At 45.2% G+C, this 16,045-nt stretch overlaps 1 protein-coding gene and 1 pseudogene across 1 annotated transcript; one reads left to right on the top strand and one right to left on the bottom strand.

The window, feature by feature from the left end:
* The first annotated feature begins 3,806 nt into the window (after nucleotides 1-3,806).
* On the top strand, nucleotides 3,807-9,814 carry LOC136521240 (uncharacterized). The gene is made up of 2 exons (XM_066514944.1): nucleotides 3,807-4,165; nucleotides 9,749-9,814. The coding sequence occupies exon 1, from the start codon at nucleotides 3,807-3,809 to the stop codon at nucleotides 4,128-4,130; it is 324 nt and encodes a 107-aa protein (XP_066371041.1). The 3' UTR covers nucleotides 4,131-4,165; nucleotides 9,749-9,814.
* Nucleotides 5,619-7,427, bottom strand: LOC136523351 (uncharacterized; annotated as a pseudogene).
* Nucleotides 9,815-16,045: the final 6,231 nt, after the last annotated feature.

Below are 16,045 nucleotides of genomic sequence, written 5' to 3'. Positions count from 1 at the left end.
TAAAATCTATTATCTCAAAGGTCTGGTAAAGAATCAAATACTAGTCCCATGACAAGTAAACTTACCCAGAATAGAGAAGAATATCATGAAACCAGCTAATATATGCACTATCCTTCAGCTACCCTTCAGCATTTTTACTGCAGTTAAGGAAACAATTGTCGTATCAAGCCAAAAGATCTATTCCTTAAAGAGAAGAGTTGTATTAAAATATAAATTATATGCACTCCATAAAAATGTAGTGTCTGATGCTTACACTAAAACAGAAGACCCATTTCCAGTCCCAAATAGCCCATACAGAAGAATATCGATGCCCTAAAGCAAGAACAATTGCATGCTCTAAGTTAACTAAAATAGTGACAAAGATATTTATAAAGACCAGATATTGCACATGTTACACACCATAATTGCAGTAGTTGAAGTGTGCAATTTACTACTAATAAATGTGCAATCAACAAAATGGTGCTTCTATATAAAGGAATAGAATAAAATCACGTTTCAGTAGAATTCTAATGCAGTTTGCAGTAGAAATCCATCATTCTCCATGGCTACATGCAGGTCAAAAAAATTGCCTAGCTCAAAAAACTTATGCTGGACTACTGAAGCAACCTCATATTCACGATTAAGTTCATACCAGTTCACAGTTTAGACAAGTTAAACTTAAGTTTACAGAAAAATACACTCAAATAAGAGGTGTGTGTTGGCACAAATAACAAAGAACAGATTCCAACATGTTCTAGCACAGATTACTATGTTGCTATCCAAAACCTAACTATGTTGCAAATTAAAGTCCAACTAGAAGAAAAGCACGACATAGTAAAAAAAAGAAGATCTAGCTATCACACTCCCATCTAAACTTTTGTTTTCCCATGAGTCCTCATCCCCTGTCCTCAATCAACCACAGAATGCCATTGGTGCAAAAAGAAGATATAGCTATCAGAGTTAGCTTGTCCACCTTTACATAGTTTCCACCAATGCTCTTCTTCCTGGACAGCAAGCAAATTCATAGGAATCCGAGCATACGTATCAAGGCAAGAGCCAAGGTTGACATCGAGCCGATCACAATGCCATTCAGAAAGTGTGATGTCTTGTTGTTATTGATTGGAGAAAAATCTACTTCAACCAGAAACAAATAACTCCACCAGTCAGTCACACACATTGCACCAGCACCAAAATTGTGAAAAAAGAGTTCAACACTATAACACGAATAGAAATGAAAGACTTGCCAGCTGAAGAGAGCGGATCGGAGTGCGGCAGCATAGCAGGAAAGCCGAGGGTTCCACGGCAACCCTTCTGGATGGATAGGACACAAAGTTCCAGATTTTCAACGAACCTGCATCACGTGAGCAAATACACAACAACAATAAATACAGCTATCCAACATCATAACTAGGAACAAGCACGTAAAGAAGGGACAAAGGTGCTTACGAGCTGTTTTTGAAGGTCCCGAGGGCACCGACATTTGGGATCTCTCCGTAGAAGAAATTAGTAGACATGTTCCTAGGAGATGCATGGTAAGTATATGCTCTCTCTCAGTTTTTTTTTACTTTTAAATCATCAGCACTATGTATTTATGCGTTTCCAACAAGGGCACAAGAAAAACTTACAGAAAGCTAAGGTGAGTGAGGCTCCAATCAAGCCCGGTATTGTGCTTCTCAACAGATTACTTAATAGGTCCCTGCAATTTGAACACATCAGATAGAAATAATAATAATAACATTGTTAAATCACAATTGGACAATGAGTGATGCTAATGTGAAGGACCATACAAGATTGTGAGGTGCACGAGCTCGCCAATCTCTGAAGGGATACCTCCTTGTAGGTAGTTGGCTCTCAGGTAACTGAACATACACACACAGTAAAATAAAATAAGAAGCAAACATTTGAATACTCTGCCGAGTTAGCTGAACAAATCGACGAGACTGGACTAGTCAAATACTAGTAGTAATCAAATACTGCAGGGATTGGGCTATGCAAGTTGTTCTGCTACAGACCTCTGAAAAGGAAAAAGGCCCATCCGTCAACACTCAACAGGCAAGCTGCAGCTGCTCGGTGCCTGTCCTGCTCCCGGTGAGCAGATCTCCGTCTGTGTCCCCGTGCAGTCCTGCAAGGCCAAGTCATGTTTCTAGCTTGGCCGGTGAGATAGACACTACTGCTACCTAACGCCGAGCGCAGCAGCAGAGCAGCGCAGTCGGTCTTAATCCCGCTCGCAACAGCGCCCTATGGCTCGTCGGCTGCCGCGGCCACGAAGGAGCGACGGCACCCAGGACCCGCTTTCATGTTCGCTCCCCACATCATCCGCCGCAGGCTGCAGCAGCACACGCTCTGCTCCCCACGCCGGCACGCCTGAGCCCCGAGTCGAGTCCCCTACCTCATCGATCCACGCCACCCGCCTATATCCCAAAATCTCCCACCCAAATCTCCATCCCTCTACCGTCATCAAAATACACAGATCCACGAAATCTACTCCACATGACGAAATGGGATCCAGCACACACAAGAGCAAAGGAGCAACAAACAAGGGGAAAAAACAACGGCCAAAGCACGACGGGGATCCTGTAAAATACCTTCGTCAGCACTGCGCAACGGGGAAGCACGAGTTCGCCGGAGTAATCGCCGCAGCGCCGACGAAATCGCCTTGGGAGCACGTCGCGGGGTAGAGCGTCGAGGGGAAGAAGAGGAAAAGGAAATATGCTCAAAAATGGATAGCAATTTTCAACGAACAACGGTACAGACAAAGTGGACCCTCTAAATCAGAGAAAGAAATGGCGTGGTGGCAAGGAGACATGATGCCCATTCAACGGACACAAAATCCGTGTGCCAAGACAAGATGAAACACACACGCGTCCTTTAGCATTTCTGTTTTCTATTGAACTTTATCAATATGGATTTGAATGTTAATCAATTACCACCTCTATCGTCTTGCTTGGCTTGAGGAGTTGGCGCTGTCTCCTTCGGATCAGACAACCATCGAGCGCCTAGTAAACAAACGAAACTTCTACCTTACAGCAAGTACCTCATGTCAGATACAGCCTATAAACAAGCGAAAGTTGTGCCTTATACAGGAAATACCTTGGCCCTGTTCGTTTTGCTGAAATTTGGATTACACTGATGTTTATGCTGAAATGTTGTGAGAGAAAAACATTGTTGATTCGCTAAAAAGTACTGCTGACGTAGTACAGCAGAGCAGGCCCAAAATAAATAAAAAAATTGTACCGTCCATGGGCTATGAATCAGATTGAAGCCCCATCAAAAAAAAATGCGAGACACAGAATGTACAGCACTTCAGCACAGAAAAAATGCGAACAGGCTGAATAAAGCATCACCTAGTGCATAGTCATCTTTAATTTCTCGGATGTACAGCACAGCTGCACAGTCGTCTCTTCTCTAATGCCAATCATTTCAGGTATTGTCATTATTAAGTTTGCAACACACTTTTGACACCATAAAAAAAACGAATCCGAATATAGTACAGTAGTACCACTTTGACCAAACTGATGGAAGATGTAAGCGTGTAGTATATACGTATAGCGAAGCAAACCAATCTGGACGGCTCGCGGCTGTGATGACTTCGTCGGAGTCAATGCGAGTCCGAAACGGGCACGTCCACGTCCCCACGGTTGGCGGCGCCGGCGGAACACGCCGCCTCTATAAATATATATAGATGAATAATAACGCGGCAGCAGTTGTATGCATCTCAACTTTCCCCGGCCGTCTCGTACGTACGTGCTAGACAGCAACCGCTTCGTCCCGTCGGCGGTCCATCGCGTGGGCAGTGGGCAACTGGGCAGAGGAGAGAGGACGACGGCATGGACAAGATCCTGGGCATGTCCCTCGTCGGCGCGGGGCCAGGCAACGTCTTCGGCCCGGGCATGAGCGCCGGCGCGCTGGAGAGCTTCGGCCGCGACGGGGGGCGCGCCAAGGCGGAGGGCAGCAGCAGGGGTGCAGGTGCAGCGGCGGGCGGCACGAGATCGGCGTCGGCGGGGAAGTCCGCCGCCGATCAGAGGACGGCCGAGAAGGAGGCGAGCGGTGTCGGTGGCCAGGAGGGGCGCGGCGCCGGCGTGAACGAGACGCGGTACTGCTCGGCGGTGGACGGGAGGTTCTGCTTCGACGCCGTCGTCGCTCCGTACTGACATGCACGCCGCCCCGCGCGTGATGCAAATTCTTGGTGAGTTCATGTTCGCGCGTTTGGGCGCGGTGTTATTAGGATTTGGCACGTGTTTGTGAGTTGCGGTGAAGTTGTGAAAATTTAGGGCGAGGTAATTTTTTTTAGTACCATAAAAAGCAAATTGCAACAAACGTTGAGAGAGAGACTGTAAATTCTAGCGGTGAAAAGTTAGGAGACGTACCATTGGACATTGCTATCTTTTCTTTGGTATATCTTTTCTTTCCTCTATTACAATGCGAGGCAATGTTCCATGTCCAATAAGGACGGAAGATGTCCGCAGTAGTACTAGTACAATATCCAACTTTTGCCTTCATTACAGTTTACATTTTCTTCTTCAAACTTTTAAAACTGGATAAACTATCTCTCTCAACTCTCAAATTCGTTTAACCCCTACTCCGGTTAGAAGTGGTTCTCAGGTGGTTGTCATTTATAATTTAAAAAAAATTCTTGTATGCACTTAAGGTTTCTATACCAAAATTTTTCACTAAGCGTATAAAAGTTTGAACAAAATCCTAGAAATAAATTAGGGCACGAGAACACAAAAGCAATGTTTATAATGAAAATATATCTAGATATTTCTAGAAAATAGATTTCACTCTAGGAAAATAGAAAAATAAGCATGAGACTATGGAAATTTTTCAAAGTGTTTTCATAAATGTATAAATGCGGCCACATAAAAAATACGATGTAGTTGTTTATGTTGTGAAATTTTTGTGTATATCTTTTACATTTTTCTAGAGCTAAATCTCATTGTTGAAGCTGCTAGATATATTTTAACGAGCTTTTAAGTATTTTATTTAGTTTTATTTATCGTATCTGAATCTATATCTAGGATTTTTTTTGTAGATTTTATAAATTTTTATTAGATTAGGTAGCGTGTCCGTGCGTTGCTACGGGATAGCTAACATTTTGTACTAAAAACACGCGGATCGCACGATAAGATAACAATTTTGTAAAAATTAAATACCAACGTTAAGGTGACATTTAATCCAAAATGCAAAGTTTATGAATTTAACACAGTCACGGAGAGCGCGACGTCGCAGGCTCACAGGCTCTACTGTATTGATCTTTCCGTGATGCGGCTAAGATAATGTTTTATATTGGCAGGAAGAAATCTCCGATATTCATTTCTTTCGTGCGCTAATAAATCCACGAATAAGTTCCGCCGTATGTCCATACCATCCTGTACATAGGTTCGAGTATATATGTAAATATAGGTAAATGCTCGTGCATTGCAACAGAAAAAAACAATGTTATGATAACATATGTATGAACATGTGTTGTACTATTACCTATAAGTATGATGTACGAAACACCAATATTACATAAGTCTTCATGTTGTATAGACCATTATAAAGTTCAAGAAATCATTAGTATTTTACCTTCTAACTTGACTATAAACCATCAGTTTAAGGGCCCTAGCATGCATGAAAAAAGACAAAGGTAATATCTTTTAGAACAAGATAATTAGATTTGGACAGGTAACTATAAACGTATCAGACAACCATCTAGACCAATTCCCAACCTACAGAAGTATATATCATATGTTAACAATCAATAGTGCAAGGAAGGTGTCATGCATAGTCCCTATTCTAGGTTGTTTGTTTGTTCATCATGCAATTGCGAGCATTTCATAATTTAAGCACATACAGAGTTCTTAAGCTGTGTGCCTCATCCAAAGCTTAAGTCGCCAGCTAGAATCGGCAGAACTCTTGAGTCCACAATTGGGTCAGATATAGTATCCGTGGGTATCTCATTCTCTGATTCACGAAGGATTGCATTAAACATAGCAATATCTAAATGAGCTACGCAATGCTCCATCACCTGATAGAAACATAAAAAATTTTATGACTTCACATAAAAGATACCATTATCAAAGAAACAAAAATCAGCACATGAAAGCATACCAATTTTGCCAACACTGGTAAACATCCACACTCATGTCCACCAGCACGAAGAGGACAACTTATGCTAAATGCATCATCAAATGCAGTTTTCCAGAGATCAATAGAAAAACTCATATGTTGCTGATCACCCAGAAAGCCCTAACAACCTCCCAATCTTTGGAGTTGACAAATCTTCTACAGGGATTTGCATGTGGGGTGTCATTGCATGTGAAATGAAAATCCTTCAGAAAACTAAAAAATGAATTAGTTTACAGTAGGTTTTACTCATCACTGTTTTACAGGAGCCATACTCAGCTTTTTAGAAAGTGTCAAGACAGTAATAGGGTTAAACTTTATATGCCACCACATCTTCTCCAATGCATCTACAATGTGCAAGTTTCGCGCCAATCATCTAGCGGCTTCATGATATTGGGTATACTTGCCATTGTAGTTACTTTTCCATCGTGTTGTAGCGAAACTCCTCTCAGGCTTCTTTGCACCATTTGTGCTAAAAACCTTAAATGGACTTGAGTGCCGTGAAGTACCAAATGTTTGTGCAACGATCTCTCAGGACAAATGTATTTGATAGCCAAAATGTTAGCCTACATCAAAATTAGGTTCTTACTTCTTAAATTTTGATCAGAAAGAATTGATGCTAACAACAATAAGGGAACCAAGCGGTAGAGCGTAGTCATAATTTACCTTGAAACATCATTGCCACGAGATTTTGAAACAAGCAGAAGCCCAGAAACTAAAATTTTTGCAACTCAAGGTTTCCTATCTGAGGACCAAAATTTTGATGCATGAATGTAAATCCTAGATAAATGGGGAGCTAGCGTATGAAACTTATGTGATGAACAACCATGCTCTAGCACCACAAAGTAGAGAGAAACCTCAAGAGAAGCCTCATTATTTTCATATGAAACTTAGTTGCCATTATCAGCTAGGTTTTCTTCAGTATTAGCAATTCCATAGTCAGTGCCCCAAATCTGATCACATTTCGGAGTTTCATCCAAATATCGATCTCCTTTGCTTCTTCAGTGGTTTTACCTTCAATCTCTCTGTCCTCAGTAGCATTACCATTAGTTACTTTGCTCTGAATAGGTTTATCATTAGTGACTTGACATTCAACGGTCTTATCATCCTTTATTCCATCCTCAATACCTTCAATCTCTCTGTCCTCAGTGGCATTACTATTAGTTACTTTGCTCTGAATAGGTTTATCATTAGTGACTTGACATTCAACGGTCTTATCATCCTTTATTCCATCCTCAATGTCCTCATCATTCTTTGCTATGTCTCAACAGCTTTGTCACCGGTGGCTCTGCCTTCAACAGTGCTATCATCCTTGATTTTGCCCTCAACTGCTTTATCATCTGTGGGTTATTAGTAAAAAAAGAAAAAATCCATCTCAAAGAAAAAAAGGAACAAAACTTACACCATTTAAACATGAAAAGATCAGATATATTAAAGCAATGGATATTATTATGATTATTATTTTACATCTACAGGCAACAAATCACGAATGAATCATTGATGTCTAATGGAATGCATAAATAACCAGCGCCATAGTCATAAATTAAGTCTGTTGAGCTAAAGAAAACAGGAAGACAAAATCAACCATTTTCGTTGCTTATCTGAACAATCCAACAGTTGCTGCTGCTTTCACTTCACCAACAGAAGATAAATATCAAGTCACTGCTAGTTTCTTCTAAACGATCATGCCTGCTTGTTCACAGAGGTGGGAACATCATCACAAGATTATGTAAATTCGATTAGCATTCTATCTCTTTCTAGCAAGAAGCCAATTATGGCTACCAGCTCAAGATTATGATTTAGTAGTACATACTACCACCTTATTAATTCTAGAGCTGAGAGAAATGATGAGGTAAGATATTTCACTATCTTAAATAGTCCCTGTTTATATTATTACCAACAACAATCTTAGTATTTTTTTATGAAACTATTCGAAGGTACAAAATTACACGTGACAATCGAGTCATGCAAAGATTAGATAGAAAATATCAACGGTGTATGAACCCCATCATCTTCTTCCTCATCGTCGCCCCCAGCATCATCCTGCTCAATGGCTCGTCATGGTACAGCGGCAGATTAAGCACCATACAAAAATAGGAAAAAAGATTATCAAGGTTGACTGAATTTTGACACTGGTCTATACACTCACAATCACCGATTTCAACGAGCGCCATCAGCCTGTCAGCAACGTCGAGCTCCTCGATGTCCTACAGGGGGCACGTGAAGGTCTCAAGATCACGTACTCGCTACCGGTAGCATCATGTATGCCCATTCCTGTAAAAAGCAGGAGAAATCAGCAGCGATCAGCGAAGTGCCTGGCCTGGGCGCAATCGACCCCGCGAGATTGGCCTCTTGCCAGCTCCTAGACGACGCGGGCGAGGGCGAGATTTTCCTTTTGCTGGATGAGGCCAGTGAACGGCCACCTCCCGTCAGCTGGCGGTGCGACCGCCACCGCAGGGATCGATCGCCACCGCAACGTGGTAGATAATCATGTTCGGTTGTTTTGCATGAAAGAAAATCATAACCTCTTGGTGAGAATAATTTCTTATTTGATTTGATTTGATTGATTGATAGTAGTTTTCTTTTACATGCAAGAAAGTTATATCACAATAGGCATGATAGTCGCGCGAGGGAGCACTTCCTTTTGCATGGAAGGAAACAACCATGATTGTCACCGCACGCGGGTCTCATGCAAAGGAAAATCAACAATTGTCGTGATTGTCGCACGGAGGAGGGATTGATCGCATGGGGTGGCAGATGGACGAAACAAGGCAATTGTCGCACCAAAACGATCTCTACACTTTGTTATTTTTAGTTGTAGGAGATAGGAGATTAGAGTTTTCCTTCACGGTTCAAAAATCTTGGCAAGTATATATTGGCAAATTTTAATAAAACAACAAAACCATCTTAAAACAAATTTAAACCGTGATAGATAGCCAGGCCGCAGATCCACCGGGCTCTTTCCGCGTCCCCGCGCGCGCGTGCCTCTGGGACTCCGACTCCGACTCCGTCTCCGTCTCCGTCCCGGGCCGTGCCTGCCGCTGACCCCTACTATAAGACCTCGCACAGGGGCCGCGTACGTGCCAATACGAAAGCACCAGGCAGAGACCGAGCTCAGACGACGCGACCAGACCAACGACCGAGATCAGAGCATCGACAGCGAGGTCGGCGGCGATGGACAGGCTCGTGACGTCGATGGTCTTCTGCGAGGCGCCTGTGGACTTCGCCTACGGCGGCGCTCCGGCAAACACTCTGGCGAAGCCCGCGGCGGACGCCCAGGCCGGCAGCGACGTGTCGCCGAGGCCGGTTCCGGCCGAGGAGGAAGCCGCAGCGGCCGAGACGCGCGATGGCTCCGCGCGGGGGCGGCAGCCCGAGTGCGCGCCGGCTCTCGACGGGCTCAACTGCTTCGAGACCATCGTCATGCCGAGCCATTGATCGTCGAACCGTCCTCGATTTGGAAAACCGCCTAATCGATCCCTAATTAGTTTCTTCTGTAGTAATAAGATGTCGTAGGGTCTCGTGAGCTACCTTCAATAATTGTAAGTAGGGTTTTTTTTTTGGTGTGTCGCTGATATATAGAAAAGTTCTAAGTTTACGTTCGTGGAGTCAACTGAAAATTCCAACGCATGCTGTCATGTTCGAACGCTGTTGCCGGTTGCAGGCATTGGAAGTTTACACGCGGATGCCCTGGCCGTCGTCCAATTTATCCCTCGTTGAAGATATGAAGATCTACTAATACGTACACGCTACGCAGTGGGACGAATCTTCCTCTCCGCTTCATCCGTTGCTCCGAGTCCTACGAGGCTACGAGTATTCAGGAGCGTGTGTGTGCATATATATATATATATATATATATATATATATATATATATATATATATATATATATATATATATATATATATATATATATATATATATATATATAGAACTACTATCCTGTAGCTGGCTACAGAATAACTTATTCTATAGCCACTTTGAGTTATGATAATTACTATGTTAATTTACGAGATTATAGTAACTCCTTACTAAGTGGTTTAATATAACGTTATGGTAAATATCCCCATGTGTTATAGTAACCCAACTATCGTAAATATGTATTGATATTATAGTAAATTAGTATATAAAATTATAGTTAATGGAAGTGGCTACAGAATAACTTATTTTGTAGCCGACTACTGAATAGCCTCTCCCTATATATATATATATATATATATATATATATATATATATATATATATATATATATATATATATATATATATATATATTGCACGGCCGGTCCTTAAAGTATTAAATAGTTTTCATCTGGGTCACCAAACTATGAAATTGTATGTTTGGCTGCATAATGTATTTAAGTGATTTCATCCGGGTCCAAAATAGACACGAGAAGGGTTAGAAGCTAACGTGGTCGTAGATAATAGTGGCAATCAAATCACAATCCGCCCGGACCTCCTCCTCTTCGACTTCCTCTACCCGTGGGCGCCGCCCGGCCACTCGCTGTTGTCCCTTGCCGCAGAGCTGTGCCATGCGCTGGACGAGCGCGTCGACCTGCGCGTCGTCCACGTCGTTCCGCGCCACCACCTCCCGCAGCTTCGCAGCGCGGCGCCTGAGCACGCGGCTCTCCTCCCCGCGCATGACCCCACGCACCGCGCGCACCACGTCCTCGGCCCGGAACTCCCCGAACTGCTCCTGCGGCACGCGCACGGCGCCGCCCAGCTCCGCGGCCAGGTTGGCGCCCAGCGGCTGGTCGATGTGCAGCGGGAGCGACACGATCGGCACGCCCGCCGCCATGGACTCCAGCACGGAGCTCCAACCGCTTGAGCGCCGGCATGAGGCAGGCCGGGAGGTGCTTGGTGGTGTGCAGCTTGGGCGGCAGGTCCGGCGGCGTCGGGAGGTGGAGCTCCACGAAGCGGATCCGCGAAATCTGGTGCCGCGCGATCGCCGATAGGGTCACGAGCGTGGAGACGAGGTGCACGGTCACGTCGATGTTATCGCCGGCGGCATGGCGGTCCGCGGATGTGAGGCGCTTGGCCAGCTCGAGGTACGGGGTGATGTGGCTGTGCGCGAGCCATGGGAACATGACCACGCTCAGCTGCTCGCGCTCCACCTGCGCCATGGCGGTCGATGGATGGATGCAGCCATGTGATCGCTGAGCTGGATGGCTATGGTGATTCGTGCGTTGGAGGTGTGGTGCGATGATCAGAAGCATGTGGAGCGTGGCTTATATGCAGGAACGGGGTGTGGGTGCGGGACGAAACGATGCAGGGAGGCGGCATGGCGGCTTCACGACGTGGCCGGGTCGTCTCTGACCGGTGCCCACGTAGCTGGCGCGCGTGTCACGCTCTGCCATCACCGATGGGGACGTTGCACGTCTCACAGGTTTTCTGTTCAAATCATGTCCACGTCAGCTACTAACCCTCCTCGTATCTATTTTGGATCTGGATGAGATCACTTAAATACATTAGGTAGCCAAACATGCGATTTCATAGTTTGGGGACCCAAACGAGAACCGCCAAATACTTTAAGGACCGGCCGTGCAATTTACTCTCTCTCTCTCTCTCTCTCTCTCTCTCTCTCTATATATATATATATATATATATATATATATATATATATATATATATATATATATATAGAACTACTATCCTGTAGCTGGCTACAGAATAACTTATTCTGTAGCCACTTTGAGTTACGATAATTACTATGTTATTTTACGAGATTATAGTAACTCCTTACTAAGTGGTTTAATATAACGTTATGGTAAATATCCCCATGTGTTATAGTAACCCAACTATCGTAAATATGTATTTATATTATGGTAAATTAGTATATAAAATTATAGTAAATGGAGGTAGCTACAGAATAACTTATTTTGTAGCCGGCTACTGAATAGCCTCTCCCTATATATATATATATATATATATATATATATATATATATATATATATATATATATATATATATATATATATATATATATATATATATATATATCAGGTTGGCGCCCAGCGGCTGGTCGATGTGCAGCGGGAGCGACACGATCGGCACGCCCGCCGCCATGGACTCCAGCACGGAGCTCCAACCGCTTGAGCGCCGGCATGAGGCAGGCCGGGAGGTGCTTGGTGGTGTGCAGCTTGGGCGGCAGGTCCGGCGGCGTCGGGAGGTGGAGCTCCACGAAGCGGATCCGCGAAATCTGGTGCCGCGCGATCGCCGATAGGGTCACGAGCGTGGAGACGAGGTGCACGGTCACGTCGATGTTATCGCCGGCGGCATGGCGGTCCGCGGATGTGAGGCGCTTGGCCAGCTCGAGGTACGGGGTGATGTGGCTGTGCGCGAGCCATGGGAACATGACCACGCTCAGCTGCTCGCGCTCCACCTGCGCCATGGCGGTCGATGGATGGATGCAGCCATGTGATCGCTGAGCTGGATGGCTATGGTGATTCGTGCGTTGGAGGTGTGGTGCGATGATCAGAAGCATGTGGAGCGTGGCTTATATGCAGGAACGGGGTGTGGGTGCGGGACGAAACGATGCAGGGAGGCGGCCATGGTGGCTTCACGACGTGGCCGGGTCGTCTCTGACCGGTGCCCACGTAGCTGGCGCGCGTGTCACGCTCTGCCATCACGATGGGGACGTTGCACGTCTCACAGGTTTTCTGTTCAAATCATGTCCACGTCAGCTACTAACCCTCCTCGTATCTATTTTGGATCTGGATGAGATCACTTAAATACATTAGGTAGCCAAACATGCGATTTCATAGTTTGGGACCCAAACGAGAACCGCCAATATTACTTTAAGGACCGGCCGTGCAATTTAACTACTCTCTCTCTCTCTCTCTCTCTCTCTCTTCCTCTCTCTCTCTATAATATATATATATATATATATATATATATATATATATATATATATATATATATATATTCTTCATTCAGGCACCCAGTTCGCGTCGTCCAGGCGGGCGACACGGACAGAGCTTCCTCCCCGCACGCCCACCCCTTCCCCCCGGTCCCCCTCTCCCTCCCCGATGCTAGAGCACGGCGCCGGCTGCCCACGTGGGCACAAGGAAGGCGGCGGCGGGGCCTTCTTCTCCAACTCAGGGCGCAGCAGCAGTTCGGGGCATCGCCGAGGCTGGCGGCAATGACGGCCGGTGGCGGCTTTCCTGTCCCGGCGGCCGGATCAGGCGGTCCTAGCAACGGAGGCGGCCAAATCCGGCGGTGCTCCAGAGCGTCGTTGAAAGCTCTAGTTTGTTTTTGGTTAATTGACTGAAACCCTAAGTGCTAACCTAGTTTATCAAAGTGATTATGAGATATGTAGCACTACTCCAAGTGACGAAGCAATGGCGAAGATCATGATGATGGTGATGGCATGGTGATGATCAAATGCTTGAACTTGGAAAAGAAGAAAGAGAAAAACAAAAGGCTCAAGGCAAAGGTATAAATAGTAGGAGACATTTTGTTTTGGTGATCAAAACACTTAGCGAGTGTGATCACATTTAGGTTAGATAGCCGTACTATTAAGAGAGTTGAAACTTGTATTGAAATACGATTATCAAAGTGCCACTAGCTGCTCTAACTCATTGCATATGCATCTAGGATCTAGTGGAATGCTAACACCCTTGAAAGTATTTGTGAAAATATGCTAACACATGTGCATAAGGTGATACACTTGGTGGTTGACACATTTGAGCAAGGGTTAGAAACTTCATCGGCGGAGTGTCCGCCCGTAGAGTGCAGGACAGTCCGACGATTGCCACTGGCGCCCTATACAGAAAAGACAGAGGTTTATAGAGTGACCGGACGCTGGTGGAGCAGTGATCGGACGCTAGGTTCAGAGTCCAGGTCAGTAGCAGCAGTGAGCACGCGTCTCGGTCTTGTGACCGGACACTGGCTGGGTCAGTCCGGTCAGTGCGGACGTATGCTGACATGAGGTGCACAGAGGAAACATTGAGTGACCGGACGCCGGGTGAGTCCGGTCGTGCAGGACCGGACGCGTCCGGTCGTGGATTTCTGCAAATGGATGCTTACTAGAAACGATCGAACGTTGGGGGTCCAGCGTCCGGTCACTTCGCAGCAGCGCGTCCGGTCATCACTTGACCGTTGAGATCGGGCGATCGGCGTTTGAAGCCGATGACACGTGGCGAGCATCGGGCAACCAGACGCTAGGGTCATGCGTCCGGTCGAACTGACCGGAGCGTCTGGTCACCTCGTGTTGTGCCCAGTGAAGGGGTACAACGGCTCTATTTCGTGGGGGCTTATATTTAAGCCCCATGGCTGGCTCAAGCTCACTCTCTTGGCCATTTGCATTGACATAGCAACCTTGTGAGCTTAGCCAAAGCCCTCCCACTCATCTCCATCATTGTTTCATCATTATTGTGAGATTGGGAGAGAATCCAAGTGCATTGCTTGAGTGATTGCATCTAGTGACACTTGGCATTTGTGTTTCGCTGCGGGATTCACTTGTTACTCTCGATGATTGCCGCCACCTAGACGGCTTGTAGCAGTGAGGATCGTTGAGCGGAGGTTGGTGATTGTCTCTGGCTCCGATCGTGGTGATTGTGAGGGGTCTTGTGCCTTCCCCGGTGGAGAGCCGAAAGGTAACTCTAGTGGATTGCTCGTGTCATTGAGTTACCTCACTTGTGGGTAGGTTCTAGCAGTGTCCAATTGTGTGGACGAGGTTCGTGCAACACCTCTTAGCCGCCGAACCACCAAGTGTTGGTCGACACAACGGGGACTAGCGTGCCGGCAAGCACATGAACCTCAGAAGAAAAATTGGTTGTCTCTTGCCCTTTGGTATTCTCCTAGTGATTGATTTAGTATTCATCTTGTGATTGGTTCTCTCCTCTACATGGCGGTATAATCACCCTACCCACTCATTTATATTCTTGCAAACTAGTTGTGGCAAGCTCTTTAGGGTAATTAGAATTGAGAGCTTGATTTTTTATTTTAAGTTCATCTAGTGGAGCTCTTTAGAGTAGCAAGATTGAGAGCTCTTAGTGAGTAGTAACATTGCAAGTTGTGTGCCTAGTAATCATTGCAACTAGAATTGTTGGATAGGTGGCTTGCAACCCTTGTAGAGCTAGAGCAAGTTTGCATTTCGCTATTTGTCATACTAATCAAATTGCTCTAGTTGATTTGTAGATTTTTAAATAGGCTATTCACCCCCCCCCCTCTAGCCATATTAGGACCTTTCAAGTGGTATCAGAGCCGTGGTCACCGTTTGATTGAAGGCTTAAAAACCTCGGTGTCAAATTATGGCTCAAGTTGTGTTCAATCATGTGGGGGGCAAACCACCGTTCTTTGATGGCACATGCTATGATTATTGGAAGAGAAAGATGAGGATGTATCTTGGTTTAATCAATGATCAAGTATGGGAGGTGACCGAGAATGACTATGCTATCATTGATCCTGATGACCCCACCAACCAAGACAAGACCAACAAGCAATGCAATACAATGGCTCTCAACACCATATACAATGCCATTGATTCCAAGGTGTTTGAGCAAATCAAGGATTGTAAAAGAGCAAATAAGGTGTGGAGGAGATTGGAGGAAACATATGAGGGCACACCGGCGGTGAAGAGTGCTAAGTTGTACATTCTCAAGGATAAGTTGACAAGCTTCAAGATGAAGGAAGATGAGAGCATTCCAGAAATGTTCCATCGGATGCAAGTGATTGTAAATGACTTGAAGGCCTTGGGAGAGAAGATCAAGGATGATGATGTCTCTCATCGGTTCTTGATGTGCTTACCTCCAAGATTTGAGATGTTGAGATTGCTTATCATAAGAGGAGGATTGAAGGAGATTACCCCTAACCAAGTACTAGGTGATGTCATGACCTAAGAGACATACCGTGTGGAAAGGGAGGAGGATGACAAGGATGACAAGAAGGAAGAAGAAGAAAAAAGAAGAGTATAGCATTCAAGGCTAGCTCATCATCATCCAAGAACAAGGGCAAGTCCA

Source organism: Miscanthus floridulus, chromosome 18, assembly GCF_019320115.1.
Source record: "Miscanthus floridulus cultivar M001 chromosome 18, ASM1932011v1, whole genome shotgun sequence".
In the NCBI taxonomy this organism is placed as follows: domain Eukaryota; kingdom Viridiplantae; phylum Streptophyta; class Magnoliopsida; order Poales; family Poaceae; genus Miscanthus; species Miscanthus floridulus.
Note: the sequence above shows the minus strand (reverse complement) of the source record. Positions and strands in the feature narration are given on the sequence as shown.